Source organism: Rana temporaria, chromosome 8 (genome assembly GCF_905171775.1).
Source record: "Rana temporaria chromosome 8, aRanTem1.1, whole genome shotgun sequence".
NCBI classification, from domain to species: domain Eukaryota; kingdom Metazoa; phylum Chordata; class Amphibia; order Anura; family Ranidae; genus Rana; species Rana temporaria.
Window position 1 is genome coordinate 569,571 of NC_053496.1, and position 18,126 is coordinate 587,696.

At 50.2% G+C, this 18,126-nt stretch overlaps 1 protein-coding gene across 1 annotated transcript in view; it reads left to right on the forward strand.

Moving 5' to 3' along the window:
- Positions 1-18,126, forward strand: part of LOC120909822 (basement membrane-specific heparan sulfate proteoglycan core protein-like) — a 53,278-nt gene that overhangs the window by 14,100 nt on the left and 21,052 nt on the right. The window contains exon 4 of the mRNA XM_040321549.1: positions 8,514-8,762. Within this exon, the coding sequence (XP_040177483.1) occupies positions 8,514-8,762 (249 nt within the window). The remainder of the gene's footprint in view (positions 1-8,513; positions 8,763-18,126) is intronic.

Here is an 18,126-nt window from a genome sequence, read left to right on the forward strand (position 1 = left end):
CTCCGTAAGTTGCGGCGGCGTAACGTAACTCGGCCGGCGTAAGCCCGCCTAATTCAAATTTGGATCAGGGGGGCGTGTTTTATGTTAAACTACTGTGACCCGACGTGATTGACGTTTTTGCGGAACGGCGCATGCGCCGTCTGTGGAATTTCCCAGTGTGCATTGCTCCAAAGTACGCCGCAAGGACGTCATTGGTTTCGACACGAACGTAAATGATGTCCAGCCCCATTCACGGACGACTAACGCAAACAACGTAACTTTTTCAAATTTCGACGCGGGAACGATGGCCATACTTAACATTGGCTGCGCCTCATATAGCAGGGGCAACTATACGCCGGGAAAAGCCTAACGTAAACGTCGTAACTTTACTGTGTCGGCCGCGCGTACGTTCGGGAATTCGTATATCTAGCCGTTGTAAGTCCTTTCAGAATCTGGGCCATAGCGTCTACAAAATAGGGGACAGAATTATAATTTTTTTTATAATTTTTTTTTTCTAGTAATGGCGGCGATCTGCGATTTTTATCGTGACTGCGACATTATGGCGGACACACTTTTGACACATTTTTGGGACCATTCACATTTATACAGCGAACACTACTATAAATATGAACTGATTACTGTATAAATGTGACTGGCAAAGAAGGGGTTTGTAACGGAATGACCCGGGACAAACAGAGACTTTGTGAGGATGGGGGATACTCCTGTGTCAGCGTCACTGATAACTCTTGGGTCTGAGTCCACTCTGTGCCCTTTGGGCATGGAGTGGCAAGTGAATCGTAATTCATGGATTACATGAGATTTGACATCACGGACAGTTCATATTGCAGGATCTTGAGAGACTACAAGATGTTGGTTAATTGTGACCCCAACCAGTCAATATTCTATGACTCATTTCTAGTGACATGCTAATTGCATCAGGGCTTGGAGGACATTCCATTGTCCTTGTGTAAAGGTGTTGTAACGGACAGGTGTTAATCCCAGGTCTGCTCCCAGAACTCTAATTATGCATACTAAAGACTGCTTATGTGTGATAACCCTGTCTACAATCTATTGATGCTCAGAGGTGTCAAGCGGTATGCGGAGACGGAGTGGGTAAAGGCTTTTGTTGTTAGTAATTGAGGAATGTTTAGTAATTAGCCTTAGTGTGTGATTGGGGGGGGGGGGCAGTTTGATTGTTCCTGTAAATTCTGTGACCTGTTGTACTATATAAAAAGACTGAGAGAAATCATTAAAGTATCTTTACATTTGGAACAAGTACAGAGCTGCGTGTCTCGTCTTGATTCTGGGCAAATGAAATGGGATCGGGTCCTGTCGGTTGGAGTGTTGATAAGCTGTCTTGGATGGGATGGAAGGTCGTAAACGGTGGTGACCGTTACAGTGGTGGCAGCAGTGGGATAATTCCATCGCTTAAAGGACGGCGACAAGGACACAGGACGGTGGAGACGCTGTATGAACGGCTGAAGCTCTCTTCCCTCAAGGACTTACTGGAGAGCTGGGGCAGATCGGCCAGCAATCGTAAGAGAAGGGACATTATCGCACAGCTTGTCCAAATGGATAGAGCTGAGAGGCCCAGCGTAACAGACAGGACACCCGATGAAGAGTTTTGGGACCGGGCTGTTAGACGTGGACTGGCACAGTATGGACCTAATCCTCCACCGGAGATCATAGACCGGGTTATAGCGGCTGTGGATGCCACTTGGCTAGAGCAAAGAGGTGCTGCAGCAGCAGAAGTCACAGCAGCACCAACTGAAGAGAGGGGAGAGGTACAGATGCCAGTCACCATGGAAGTGGAGTTCCAGGGAGCCAGGGCAATTGGCCCCTCTCCCCAGCAACAAGCTGTGGTGGTAAAGCATTTACCCCCAGCTGAATCCCTGGCAGCAGGGCAGAATGCTACTGGCTGCAGCACACAACTGCAGCTTGAGCTGACATCGGGGGATGGGACTGTGGTCTCCCCCCAAAGCGACCCAACAGAAGAGCTGGCAACAGAGCAGAGTGCCACAAGCCTCTGCTCTCTACTAATGGAAGAGGGAGTTCCTGTGGGAGTGGATGGGACTGTGGTCTCCCCCCAAAGCGACCCAGCAGAAGAGCTGGCAACAGAGCAGAGTGCCACAAGCCTCTGCTCTCTACTAATGGAAGAGGGAGTTCCTGGGGCAGTGGATGGGACTGTGGTCTGCACTGACACAACCCCAGAAAATGGTGCGTCACCGAGACAGGAGGATGTCGGCTTGGCTTTGCAAGCATCAGGGGATTTTCTACCACCAGTGGATGGGACTTCAGTCTCCACTGTTATACCCCAGGGATGGGGGGCAGTTGGCCCAGATCCCCAGCAGCATGAGGAACTGAGCCCAGTCACCCTGTCTTCTCTCCAGCGGCTGAAAGGACTCCAGGGAGAAGGGCCAGTCCAGGCCTCTCCCCAGCGGCAGGCAGATTCTCTGAGAGAGACAGAGGTTGGTTGGGTGAGTAATGCTCTTTTTGGAGCAATTTTTTTGGGGTACGGTATGGATACCAGCATTGGAGGACTGGATCTACTGACTGACTTCGGAGTCAACCCGTTCGGGGTCTCCTCCTGTGTCAGTCTCCCACCGAAAGGGGAGAGATGTAACGGAATGACCCGGGACAAACAGAGACTTTGTGAGGATGGAGGATACTCCTGTGTCAGCGTCACTGATAACTCTTGGGTCTGAGTCCACTCTGTGCCCTTTGGGCATGGAGTGGCAAGTGAATCGTAATTCATGGATTACATGAGATTTGACATCACGGACAGTTCATATTGCAGGATCTTGAGAGACTACAAGATGTTGGTTAATTGTGACCCCAACCAGTCAATATTCTATGACTCATTTCTATGATTAGTCTAGTGACATGCTAATTGCATCAGGGCTTGGAGGACAGTCCATTGTCCTTGTGTAAAGGTGTTGTAACGGACAGGTGTTAATCCCAGGTCTGCTCCCAGAACTCTAATTATGCATACTAAAGACTGCTTATGTGTGATAACCCTGTCTACAATCTATTGATGCTCAGAGGTGTCAAGCGGTATGCGGAGACGGAGTGGGTGAAGGCTTTTGTTGTTAGTAATTGAGGAATGTTTAGTAATTAGCCTTAGTGTGTGATTGGGGGGGGGGGGCAGTTTGATTGTTCCTGTAAATTCTGTGACCTGTTGTACTATATAAAAAGACTGAGAGAAATCATTAAAGTATCTTTACATTTGGAACAAGTACAGAGCTGCGTGTCTCGTCTTGATTCTGGGCAAATGAAATGGGATCGGGTCCTGTCGGTTGGAGTGTTGATAAGCTGTCTTGGATGGGATGGAAGGTCGTAAACGGTGGTGACCGTTACAGTGGTGGCAGCAGTGGGATAATTCCATCGCTTAAAGGACGGCGACAAGGACACAGGACGGTGGAGACGCTGTATGAACGGCTGAAGCTCTCTTCCCTCAAGGACTTACTGGAGAGCTGGGGCAGATCGGCCAGCAATCGTAAGAGAAGGGACATTATCGCACAGCTTGTCCAAATGGATAGAGCTGAGAGGCCCAGCGTAACAGACAGGACACCCGATGAAGAGTTTTGGGACCGGGCTGTTAGACGTGGACTGGCACAGTATGGACCTAATCCTCCACCGGAGATCATAGACCGGGTTATAGCGGCTGTGGATGCCACTTGGCTAGAGCAAAGAGGTGCTGCAGCAGCAGAAGTCACAGCAGCACCAACTGAAGAGAGGGGAGAGGTACAGATGCCAGTCACCATGGAAGTGGAGTTCCAGGGAGCCAGGGCAATTGGCCCCTCTCCCCAGCAACAAGCTGTGGTGGTAAAGCATTTACCCCCAGCTGAATCCCTGGCAGCAGGGCAGAATGCTACTGGCTGCAGCACACAACTGCAGCTTGAGCTGACATCGGGGGATGGGACTGTGGTCTCCCCCCAAAGCGACCCAACAGAAGAGCTGGCAACAGAGCAGAGTGCCACAAGCCTCTGCTCTCTACTAATGGAAGAGGGAGTTCCTGTGGGAGTGGATGGGACTGTGGTCTCCCCCCAAAGCGACCCAGCAGAAGAGCTGGCAACAGAGCAGAGTGCCACAAGCCTCTGCTCTCTACTAATGGAAGAGGGAGTTCCTGGGGCAGTGGATGGGACTGTGGTCTGCACTGACACAACCCCAGAAAATGGTGCGTCACCGAGACAGGAGGATGTCGGCTTGGCTTTGCAAGCATCAGGGGATTTTCTACCACCAGTGGATGGGACTTCAGTCTCCACTGTTATACCCCAGGGATGGGGGGCAGTTGGCCCAGATCCCCAGCAGCATGAGGAACTGAGCCCAGTCACCCTGTCTTCTCTCCAGCGGCTGAAAGGACTCCAGGGAGAAGGGCCAGTCCAGGCCTCTCCCCAGCGGCAGGCAGATTCTCTGAGAGAGACAGAGGTTGGTTGGGTGAGTAATGCTCTTTTTGGAGCAATTTTTTTGGGGTACGGTATGGATACCAGCATTGGAGGACTGGATCTACTGACTGACTTCGGAGTCAACCCGTTCGGGGTCTCCTCCTGTGTCAGTCTCCCACCGAAAGGGGAGAGATGTAACGGAATGACCCGGGACAAACAGAGACTTTGTGAGGATGGAGGATACTCCTGTGTCAGCGTCACTGATAACTCTTGGGTCTGAGTCCACTCTGTGCCCTTTGGGCATGGAGTGGCAAGTGAATCGTAATTCATGGATTACATGAGATTTGACATCACGGACAGTTCATATTGCAGGATCTTGAGAGACTACAAGATGTTGGTTAATTGTGACCCCAACCAGTCAATATTCTATGACTCATTTCTATGATTAGTCTAGTGACATGCTAATTGCATCAGGGCTTGGAAGACATTCCATTGTCCTTGTGTCAAGGTGTTGTAACGGACAGGTGTTAATCCCAGGTCTGCTCCCAGAACTCTAATTATGCATACTAAAGACTGCTTATGTGTGATAACCCTGTCTACAATCTATTGATGCTCAGAGGTGTCAATCGGTATGCGGAGACGGAGTGGGTGAAGGCTTTTGTTGTTAGTAATTGAGGAATGTTTAGTAATTAGCCTTAGTGTGTGATTGGGGGGGGGGACAGTTTGATTGTTCCTGTAAATTCTGTGACCTGTTGTACTATATAAAAAGACTGAGAGAAATCATTAAAGTATCTTTACATTTGGAACAAGTACAGAGCTGCGTGTCTCGTCTTGATTCTGGGAAAATGGGATGCCTGCTGGTCTGTCTGTGTGTCAGATGAGCTGTTGACTGGGATGGAAGGTCGTAAACGGTGGTGACCGTTACAGGGTTAACCACTAGGGGGCGAGGTAGGGGTTAAATGTGTTCTCTGGGAAGTGATTCTAACTGTGTGGGGGAGGGGGGGTGACTGGGGGAGGAGACCGGTCTGTGTCCCTATGTACAAGGGACACAGATCGGTCTCCTCTCTCCCTGACAGGACGTGGAGCTCTGTGTTTACACCCCATCATTACACACAGAGCTCCACGTCCTTGTCTGTGTAACGGCCGATCCCGGGTACCTGGCGGACATCGCAGCCACCAGGCACGTGCATCGGTACCTCAGTGACGCGGCGGGCACACGCGCAGGCCGCCGGTGCTCATGTGCCCCCCCAGTGGCCGGAGGAGCCGAGGCCGTCAATAGACGTCCTCCCGGAATTTGAGAGCCACCTTGTGGCCGTCATTTGTCTATGGCCCGCTCGGGCTCCAAGTAGTTAAACCCGGTATAAAGAGTTTTGGAGTCAGGGGAGCCTGCACCCCCAGAAGACGTGACGGCATATTTTGTGTCTCCGTCCAGAAGGGTACGATCTTGGGGCAGCGCCAGTAAATGTGGTACAGGGAGCCTCTAGCATCCAGGCAGCGCCAGCACGAGGGGTAAATAGCATGAAGCACAAATGGCGTCAGGTACCAAAAATAGAGGGGCAGATTCAGGTACCTGCGCGCCTAGTTACGGCGGCGCAGCGTATTGTATTTACGCTACGCCGATGCAACGATGCAAAAATCCCTCCTGAGATGTGTGGAGACCTGATCACCCCGCAATGTACAGAGATCACCCAGAGGGGGAGGGGCTTATTCCCGGCAATGTACAGAGATCACCCAGAGGGGGAGGGGTTTATTCCCCGCAATGTACAGAGATCAGCCAGAGGGGGAGGGGTTTATTCCCGGCAATGTACAGAGATCACCCCGAGGGGGAGGGGTTTATTCTCTGCAATGTACAGAGATCACCCCGAGGGGGAGGGGTTTATTCCTCGTAATGTACAGAGATCACCCAGAGGGGGAGGGGTTTATTCCCGGCAATGTACAGAGATCACCCCGAGGGGGAGGGGTTTATTCCTCGTAATGTACAGAGATCACCCAGAGGGGGAGGGGTTTATTCCCGGCAATGTACAGAGATCACCCCGAGGGGGAGGGGTTTATTCCCCGCAATGTACAGAGATCACCCAGAGGGGGGAGGGGTTTATTCCTCGTAATGTACAGAGATCACCCAGAGGGGGGAGGGGTTTATTCCTCGTAATGTACAGAGATCACCCAGAGGGGGAGGGGCTTATTCCCGGCAATGTACAGAGATCACCCCGAGGGGGAGGGGTTTATTCCTCGTAATGTACAGAGATCACCCAGAGGGGGAGGGGTTTATTCCTCGTAATGTACAGAGATCACCCAGAGGGGGGAGGGGTTTATTCCTCGTAATGTACAGAGATCACCCAGAGGGGGAGGGGCTTATTCCCGGCAATGTACAGAGATCACCCCGAGGGGGAGGGGTTTATTCCCCGCAATGTACAGAGATCACCCCGAGGGGGAGGGGCTTATTCCCCATAATGTACAGAGATCACCCAGAGGGGGAGGGGTTTATTCCCCGCAATGTACAGAGATCACCCAGAGGGGGAGGGGTTTATTCCCTGCAATGTACAGAGATCACCCAGAGGGGGAGGGGTTTATTCCCCGCAATGTACAGAGATCACCCAGAGGGGGAGGGGTTTATTCCCCGCAATGTACAGAGATCACCCAGAGGGGGAGGGGTTTATTCCCCATAATGTACAGAGATCACCCAGAGGGGGAGGGGTTTATTCCCTGCAATGTACAGAGATCACCCAGAGGGGGAGGGGTTTATTCCCCGCAATGTACAGAGATCACCCAGAGGGGGAGGGGTTTATTCCCCGCAATGTACAGAGATCACCCAGAGGGGGAGGGGTTTATTCCCCATAATGTACAGAGATCACCCAGAGGGGGAGGGGTTTATTCCCTGCAATGTACAGAGATCACCCAGAGGGGGAGGGGTTTATTCCCCGCAATGTACAGAGATCACCCCGAGGGGGGAGGGGTTTATTCCCCGCAATGTACAGAGATCACCCAGAGGGGGAGGGGTTTATTCCTTGTAATGTACAGAGATCACCCCGAGGGGGAGGGGTTTATTCCTCGCAATGTACAGAGATCACCCAGAGGGGGAGGGGTTTATTCCCTGCAATGTACAGAGATCACCCAGAGGGGGAGGGGTTTATTCCCCGCAATGTACAGAGATCACCCAGAGGGGGAGGGGTTTATTTACCGCAATGTACAGAGATCACCCCGAGGGGGAGGGGTTTATTCCCGGCAATGTACAGAGATCACCCAGAGGGGGATGGGTTTATTCCCCATAATGTACAGAGATCACCCAGAGGGGGAGGGGTTTATTCCCTGCAATGTACAGAGATCACCCAGAGGGGGAGGGGTTTATTCCCCGCAATGTACAGAGATCACCCCGAGGGGGAGGGGTTTATTCCCGGCAATGTACAGAGATCACCCCGAGGGGGGAGGGGTTTATTCCCCATAATGTACAGAGATCACCCAGAGGGGGAGGGGTTTATTCCCTGCAATGTACAGAGATCACCCAGAGGGGGAGGGGTTTATTCCCCGCAATGTACAGAGATCACCCAGAGGGGGATGGGTTTATTCCCCGCAATGTACAGAGATCACCCAGAGGGGGAGGGGTTTATTCCCCGCAATGTACAGAGATCACCCCGAGGGGGAGGGGTTTATTCCCCGCAATGTACAGAGATCACCCCGAGGGGGGAGGGGTTTATTCCCCGCAATGTACAGAGATCACCCCGAGGGGGGAGGGGTTTATTCCCGGCAATGTACAGAGATCACCCAGAGGGGGAGGGGTTTATTCCTTGTAATGTACAGAGATCACCCAGAGGGGGAGGGGTTTATTCCTCGTAATGTACAGAGATCACCCAGAGGGGGAGGGGTTTATTCCCGGCAATGTACAGAGATCACCCAGAGGGGGAGGGGTTTATTCCCTGCAATGTACAGAGATCACCCAGAGGGGGAGGGGTTTATTCCCCGCAATGTACAGAGATCACCCAGAGGGGGAGGGGTTTATTTACCGCAATGCACAGAGATCACCCAGAGGGGGAGGGGTTTTTCTCAACAAGAGCAGAGTTCCCCTTTAAGCTCAGTGTCGGGGTTCTTAGTAAATTCAGTGATGATCTTCGGGAGGATTTTGGAATACATTCTTTCTTTGTTCTTCTCTTTCAGTCTCGCAGTCCCAGTCCGGTCTCCTCCCTGAGAATGGCGCCGTTATCCTCACGTGTGCCGTCAACGACCCAAAAAAATCCCATCCCTACTCCTATCACTGGTCCCGGGGCGGGGCCTCCATCTTCCAATTGGATAGGATTTCCAAATCCGGCCCCACCCTGTACATCCGCAGGCTGAGCCAAGCTGACCGGGGCGAGTGGACCTGTGAGGTGGAAGGCGGGAGAGCCAGTCTGACGCTCAGAGTACTCGGTAAGTGATCCTGAATTCATTCCTCCGCATTCTACAATTCTCTATGTGTGTGTCCATGTATTCATTCACCCAGCTTGTCCCTATTCCCCTATGTCCATGTATTCATTCACCCAGCTTGTCCCTATTCCCCTATGTCCATGTATTCATTCACCTAGCTTGTCCATATTTCCCTATGTCCATGTATTCATTCACCTAGCTTGTCCCTATTCCCCTATGTCCATGTATTCATTCACCCAGCTTGTCCCTATTCCCCTATGTCCATGTATTCATTCACCTAGCTTGTCCCTATTCCCCTATGTCCATGTATTCATTCACCCAGCTTGTCCCTATTCCCCTATGTCCATGTATTCATTCACCTAGCTTGTCCCTATTCCCCTATGTCCATGTATTCATTCACCCAGCTTGTCCCTATTCCCCTATGTCCATGTATTCATTCACCTAGCTTGTCCCTATTCCCCTATGTCCATGTATTCATTCACCCAGCTTGTCCCTATTCCCCTATGTCCATGTATTCATTCACCCAGCTTGTCCCTATTCCCCTATGTCCATGTATTCATTCACCCAGCTTGTCCCTATTCCCCTATGTCCATGTATTCATTCACCCAGCTTGTCCCTATTCCCCTATGTCCATGTATTCATTCACCCAGCTTGTCCCTATTCCACTATGTCCATGTATTCATTCACCCAGCTTGTCCTTATTCCCCTATGTCCATGTATTCATTCACCCAGCTTGTCCCTATTCCCCTATGTCCATGTATTCATTCACCCAGCTTGTCCTTATTCCCCTATGTCCATGTATTCATTCACCCAGCTTGTCCCTATTCCCCTATGTCCATGTATTCATTCACCCAGCTTGTCCTTATTCCCCTATGTCCATGTATTCATTCACCCAGCTTGTCCCTATTCCCCTATGTCCATGTATTCATTCACCCAGCTTGTCCTTATTCCCTATGTCCATGTATTCATTCACCCAGCTTGTCCCTATTCCCCTATGTCCATGTATTCATTCACCTAGCTTGTCCCTATTCCCCTATGTCCATGTATTCATTCACCCAGCTTGTCCCTATTCCCCTATGTATATGTATTCATTCACCCAGCTTGTCCCTATTCCCCTATGTCCATGTATTCATTCACCCAGCTTGTCCTTATTCCCCTATGTCCATGTATTCATTCACCTAGCTTGTCCCTATTCCCCTATGTCCATGTATTCATTCACCTAGCTTGTCCCTATTCCCCTATGTCCATGTATTCATTCACCCAGCTTGTCCCTATTCCCCTATGTCCATGTATTCATTCACCCAGCTTGTCCTTATTCCCCTATGTCCATGTATTCATTCACCCAGCTTGTCCTTATTCCCCTATGTCCATGTATTCATTCACCCAGCTTGTCCCTATTCCCCTATGTCCATGTATTCATTCACTCAGCTTGTCCCTATTCCCCTATGTCCATGTATTCATTCACCCAGCTTGTCCCTATTCCCCTATGTCCATGTATTCATTCACCCAGCTTGTCCTTATTCCCCTATGTCCATGTATTCATTCACCTAGCTTGTCCCTATTCTCCTATGTCCATGTATTCATTCACCCAGCTTGTCCCTATTCCCCTATGTCCATGTATTCATTCACCTAGCTTGTCCCTATTCCCCTATGTCCATGTATTCATTCACCCAGCTTGTCCCTATTCCCCTATGGCCATGTATTCATTCACCCAGCTTGTCCCTATTCCCCTATGTCCATGTATTCATTCACCCAGCTTGTCCCTATTCCCCTATGTCCATGTATTCATTCACCTAGCTTGTCCCTATTCCCCTATGTCCATGTATTCATTCACCCAGCTTGTCCCTATTCCCCTATGTCCATGTATTCATTCACCCAGCTTGTCCCTATTCCCCTATGTCCATGTATTCATTCACCCAGCTTGTCCTTATTCCCCTATGTCCATGTATTCATTCACCCAGCTTGTCCCTATTCCCCTATGTCCATGTATTCATTCACCCAGCTTGTCCCTATTCCCCTATGTCCATGTATTCATTCACCCAGCTTGTCCCTATTCCCCTATGTCCATGTATTCATTCACCCAGCTTGTCCCTATTCCCCTATGTCCATGTATTCATTCACCCAGCTTGTCCTTATTCCCCTATGTCCATGTATTCATTCACCCAGCTTGTCCCTATTCCCCTATGTCCATGTATTCATTCACCCAGCTTGTCCTTATTCCCTATGTCCATGTATTCATTCACCCAGCTTGTCCCTATTCCCCTATGTCCATGTATTCATTCACCTAGCTTGTCCCTATTCCCCTATGTCCATGTATTCATTCACCCAGCTTGTCCCTATTCCCCTATGTCCATGTATTCATTCACCTAGCTTGTCCTTGTTCCCCTATGTCCATGTATTCATTCACCTAGCTTGTCCCTATTCCCCTATGTCCATGTATTCATTCACCCAGCTTGTCCCTATTCCCCTATGTCCATGTATTCATTCACCTAGCTTGTCCTTATTCCCCTATGTCCATGTATTCATTCACCCAGCTTGTCCTTATTCCCCTATGTCCATGTATTCATTCACCCAGCTTGTCCCTATTCCCCTATGTCCATGTATTCATTCACCCAGCTTGTCCCTATTCCCCTATGTCCATGTATTCATTCACCCAGCTTGTCCCTATTCCCCTATGTCCATGTATTCATTCACCCAGCTTGTACCTATTCCCCTATGTCCATGTATTCATTCACCCAGCTTGTCCCTATTCCCCTATGTCCATGTATTCATTCACCCAGCTTGTCCCTATTCCCCTATGTCCATGTATTCATTCACCCAGCTTGTCCCTATTCTCCTATGTCCATGTATTCATTCACCTAGCTTGTCCTTGTTCCCCTATGTCCATGTATTCATTCACCCAGCTTGTCCCTATTCCCCTATGTCCATGTATTCATTCACCCAGCTTGTCCTTATTCCCTATGTCCATGTATTCATTCACCCAGCTTGTCCCTATTCCCCTATGTCCATGTATTCATTCACCCAGCTTGTCCCTATTCCCCTATGTCCATGTATTCATTCACCCAGCTTGTCCCTATTCCCCTATGTCCATGTATTCATTCACCCAGCTTGTCCTTATTCCCCTATGTCCATGTATTCATTCACCCAGCTTGTCCTTATTCCCCTATGTCCATGTATTCATTCACCCAGCTTGTCCCTATTCCCCTATGTCCATGTATTCATTCACCCAGCTTGTCCTTATTCCCCTATGTCCATGTATTCATTCACCTAGCTTGTCCCTATTCCCCTATGTCCATGTATTCATTCACTCAGCTTGTCCCTATTCCCCTATGTCCATGTATTCATTCACCCAGCTTGTCCCTATTCCCCTATGTCCATGTATTCATTCACCCAGCTTGTCCTTATTCCCCTATGTCCATGTATTCATTCACCCAGCTTGTCCTTATTCCCCTATGTCCATGTATTCATTCACCCAGCTTGTCCCTATTCCCCTATGTCCATGTATTCATTCACCCAGCTTGTCCCTATTCCCCTATGTCCATGTATTCATTCACCCAGCTTGTCCCTATTCCCCTATGTCCATGTATTCATTCACCCAGCTTGTCCTTATTCCCCTATGTCCATGTATTCATTCACCTAGCTTGTCCCTATTCCCCTATGTCCATGTATTCATTCACCCAGCTTGTCCCTATTCCCTTATGTCCATGTATTCATTCACCTAGCTTGTCCCTATTCCCCTATGTCCATGTATTCATTCACCCAGCTTGTCCCTATTCCCCTATGGCCATGTATTCATTCACCTAGCTTGTCCCTATTCCCCTATGTCCATGTATTCATTCACCCAGCTTGTCCCTATTCCCCTATGTCCATGTATTCATTCACCCAGCTTGTCCCTATTCCCCTATGTCCATGTATTCATTCACCCAGCTTGTCCCTATTCCCCTATGTCCATGTATTCATTCACCCAGCTTGTCCCTATTCCCCTATGGCCATGTATTCATTCACCCAGCTTGTCCCTATTCCCCTATGTCCATGTATTCATTCACCCAGCTTGTCCCTATTCCCCTATGTCCATGTATTCATTCACCCAGCTTGTCCTTATTCCCCTATGTCCATGTATTCATTCACCCAGCTTGTCCCTATTCCCCTATGTCCATGTATTCATTCACCCAGCTTGTCCTTATTCCCCTATGTCCATGTATTCATTCACCCAGCTTGTCCCTATTCCCCTATGTCCATGTATTCATTCACCTAGCTTGTCCCTATTCCCCTATGTCCATGTATTCATTCACCCAGCTTGTCCCTATTCCCCTATGTCCATGTATTCATTCACCCAAGTTGTCCCTATTCCCCTATGTCCATGTATTCATTCACCCAGCTTGTCCCTATTCCCCTATGTCCATGTATTCATTCACCCAGCTTGTCCTTATTCCCCTATGTCCATGTATTCATTCACCCAGCTTGTCCTTATTCCCCTATGTCCATGTATTCATTCACTCAGCTTGTCCCTATTCCCCTATGTCCATGTATTCATTCACCCAGCTTGTCAATATTCCCCTATGTCCATGTATTCATTCACCCAGCTTGTCCCTATTCCCCTATGTCCATGTATTCATTCACCTAGCTTGTCCCTATTCCCCTATGTCCATGTATTCATTCACCTAGCTTGTCCCTATTCCCCTATGTCCATGCATTCATTCACCCAGCTTGTCCCTATTCCCATATGTCCATGTATTCATTCACTCAGCTTGTCCCTATTCCCCTATGTCCATGTATTCATTCACCCAGCTTGTCCCTATTCCCCTATGTCCATGTATTCATTCACCTAGCTTGTCCCTATTCCCCTATGTCCATGTATTCATTCACCCAGCTTGTCCTTATTCCCCTATGTCCATGTATTCATTCACCCAGCTTGTCCCTATTCCCCTATGTCCATGTATTCATTCACCCAGCTTGTCCCTATTCCCCTATGTCCATGTATTCATTCACCTAGCTTGTCCCTATTCCCCTATGTCCATGTATTCATTCACCCAGCTTGTCCTTATTCCCCTATGTCCATGTATTCATTCACCCAGCTTGTCCCTATTCCCCTATGTCCATGTATTCATTCACCCAGCTTGTCCCTATTCCCCTATGTCCATGTATTCATTCACCCAGCTTGTCCCTATTCCCCTATGTCCATGTATTCATTCACCTTGCGCCGTCGTATCTTAGGGTGCAATATTTAGGCTGGCCGATAGGTGGCGCTTCCATTGAGTTTGGCGTAGAATATGTAAATCACTAGATACGGCTATTCACGAACGTACGTGCGCCCGTCGCAGTAAAGATACGCCGTTTCCGTAAGAGATAGACCGCCTAAAGATAAACATGCCCCCTAGGTGGCGCAGCCAATATTAAGTATGGCCGTCGTTCCCGCGTCAAAATTTGAAAATTTTACGTTGTTTGCGTAAGTCGTCCGTGAATGGGGCTGGACGTAATTTACGTCCATGTCGAAACCAATACGTCCTTGCGGTGTACTTTGCTGCAATGCACACTGGGATATGTACACGGACGGCGCATGCGCCGTTCGTAAAAAACGTCAATCACGTCGGGTCACAGTTAATCTACATAAAACACGCCCCCTACATCCTCATTTGAATTCGGTGCGCTTACGCCGGCCTATTCACGCTACGCCGCCGTAATTTAGCAGGCAAGTATTTTGTGAATGCAGCACTTGCCTAGCTAACTTAGGGCGGCGTAGTGTAAATACGATACGCTACGCCGCCGCAAAGATGCGGCGGTCTATTTGAATCCACCTAATAGAGTTCAGTTTATAGGCTTTAAAAAAAAAAAAGCCAAAAACGCCAATAAACTTCAGTGTCCCATTTTATACGAAATTTGTTATAATTCTAATCCTTCAGGATTGTCCCCTCTTTTTCATATGTAAGCTGATCTTTTTCCTGAAAATAATCAATAAATAAACAATAATAAAAAAAAAACGTAGAAACCTAAAATTGACCCCAAACCATTATCCAGGGAATACATCGAAAAATGGGAAATTGTAGCTAAATGTATCTTTTATTTACAAATGTTTCAATTCTCTCTTCTTTTATTGTATATAAAAGTATCAAAAATATTTATAAATATAATATCAGTGTCCGTTTTCTTTCCTCTGTTTGGCGACTTTTGGGACCTCTGGCGTTTCGCACTCTTTTGCCGCATACAGACGATCGGAATTTCCGACAACAAAGCCGTGGATTTTTTTTTTCGACGGATGTTGGCTCAAACTTGTTTTGCATATAGGGGCGGACTGACAACTCATAGGGCCCCCGGACAATAGGAGATTATAGGGCCCCCAGGCAATAGGATATTATGGGGCCCCCGGACAATAGGAGATTATGGGGCCCCGGACAATAGGAGATTATAGGGCCCCCAGGCAATAGGAGATTATGGGGCCCCTGGGCAATAGGAGATTATGGGGCCCCCGGGCAATAGGAGATTATGGGGCCCCCAGGCAATAGGAGATTATGGGGCCCCTGGGCAATAGGAGATTATGGGGCCCCCGGGCAATAGGAGATTATGGGGCCCCCAGGCAATAGGAGATTATGGGCCCTCAGGCAATAGGAGATTATGGGGCCCCCAGGCAATAGGAGATTATGGGGCCCCTGGGCAATAGGAGATTATGGGGCCCCCGGGCAATAGGAGATTATGGGGCCCCCAGGCAATAGGAGATTATGGGGCCCCTGGGCAATAGGAGATTATGGGGCCCCCGGGCAATAGGAGATTATGGGGCCCCCAGGCAATAGGAGATTATAGGGCCCCTGGGCAATAGGAGATTATGGGGCCCCTGGGCAATAGGAGATTATGGGGCCCCCGGGCAATAGGAGATTATGGGGCCCCCGGACAATAGGAGATTATAGGGCCCCCAGGCAATAGGAGATTATAGGGCCCCCGGACAATAGGAGATTATAGGGCCCCCGGACAATAGGAGATTATGGGGACTTTGGGCAATAGGAGATTATGGGACCCCCGGGCAATAGGAGATTATGGGGCCCCCGGGCAATAGGAGATTATGGGGCCCCCGGGCAATAGGAGATTAATGGGCCCCCCTGGGCAATAGGAGATTATAGGGCCCCCGGGCAATAGGAGATTATAGGGCCCCCGGGCAATAGGAGATTATAGGGCCCCGGGCAATAGGAGATTATAGGGCCCCGGGCAATAGGAGATTATAGGGCCCCCGGACAATAGGAGATTATGGGGCCCCCGGGCAATAGGAGATTATAGGGCCCCCGGGCAATAGGAGATTATAGGGCCCCCCGGACAATAGGAGATTATAGGGCCCCCGGACAATAGGAGATTATGGGGCCCCCGGGCAATAGGAGATTATGGGGCCCCCTGGGCAATAGGAGATTTTAGGGCCCCCGGACAATAGGAGATTATGGGGCCCCCCCGGACAATAGGAGATTATAGGGCCCCCGGACAATAGGAGATTATAGGGCCCCCCGGACAATAGGAGATTATGGGGCCCCCTGGACAATAGGAGATTATAGGGCCCCCGGGCAATAGGAGATTATAGGGCCCCCGGACAATAGGAGATTATAGGGCCCCCGGGCAATAGGAGATTATGGGGCCCCTGGGCAATAGGAGATTATGGGGCCCCCGGGCAATAGGAGATTATGGGGCCCCCAGGCAATAGGAGATTATGGGGCCCCTGGGCAATAGGAGATTATGGGGCCCCCGGGCAATAGGAGATTATGGGGCCCCCAGGCAATAGGAGATTATGGGGCCCCTGGGCAATAGGAGATTATGGGGCCCCCGGGCAATAGGAGATTATGGGGCCCCCAGGCAATAGGAGATTATAGGGCCCCCGGGCAATAGGAGATTATGGGGCCCCCGGGCAATAGGAGATTATGGGGACTTTGGGCAATAGGAGATTATGGGGCCCCCGGGCAATAGGAGATTATGGGGCCCCCGGGCAATAGGAGATTATGGGGCCCCCGGGCAATAGGAGATTAATGGGCCCCCTGGGCAATAGGAGATTATAGGGCCCCCGGGCAATAGGAGATTATAGGGCCCCCGGGCAATAGGAGATTATAGGGCCCCGGGCAATAGGAGATTATAGGGCCCCCGGGCAATAGGAGATTATAGGGCCCCCGGGCAATAGGAGATTATAGGGCCCCCGGACAATAGGAGATTATAGGGCCCCCGGACAATAGGAGATTATGGGGCCCCCGGGCAATAGGAGATTATGGGGCCCCCTGGGCAATAGGAGATTTTAGGGCCCCCGGACAATAGGAGATTATGGGGCCCCCCCGGACAATAGGAGATTATAGGGCCCCCGGACAATAGGAGATTATAGGGCCCCCCGGACAATAGGAGATTATGGGGCCCCCTGGACAATAGGAGATTATAGGGCCCCCGGGCAATAGGAGATTATAGGGCCCCCGGACAATAGGAGATTATAGGGCCCCCGGACAATAGGAGATTATAGGGCCCCCGGACAATAGGAGATTATGGGGCCCCCCAGACAATAGGAGATTATGGGGCCCCCCAGACAATAGGAGATTATGGGGCCCCCCGGCAATAGGAGATTATAGGGCCCCCGGGCAATAGGAGATTATAGGGCCCCCGGGCAATAGGAGATTATAGGGCCCCCGGACAATAGGAGATTGTAGGGGCCCCCGGACAATAGGAGATTATAGGGCCCCGGACAATAGGAGATTATAGGGCCCCCAGGCAATTGGAGATTATAGGGCCCCCGGACAATAGGAGATTATAGGGCCCCCGGACAATAGGAGATTATAGGGCCCCCTGGGTAATAGGAGATTATAGGGCCCCCGGACAATAGGAGATTATAGGGCCCCAGACAATAGGAGATTATAGGGCCGCCGGGCAATAGGAGATTATAGGGCCCCCGGACAATAGGAGATTATAGGGCCCCCGGACAATAGGAGATTATAGGGCCCCCGGACAATAGGAGATTATAGGGCCCCCTGGGTAATAGGAGATTATAGGGCCCCCGGACAATAGGAGATTATAGGGCCCCCGGGCAATAGGAGATTATAGGGCCCCGGGCAATAGGAGATTATAGGGCCCCCGGGCAATAGGAGATTATAGGGCCCCCGGACAATAGGAGATTATAGGGCCCCCGGACAATAGGAGATTATGGGGCCCCCGGGCAATAGGAGATTATGGGGCCCCCTGGGCAATAGGAGATTTTAGGGCCCCCGGACAATAGGAGATTATGGGGCCCCCCCGGACAATAGGAGATTATAGGGCCCCCGGACAATAGGAGATTATAGGGCCCCCCCGGACAATAGGAGATTATGGGGCCCCCTGGACAATAGGAGATTATAGGGCCCCCGGGCAATAGGAGATTATAGGGCCC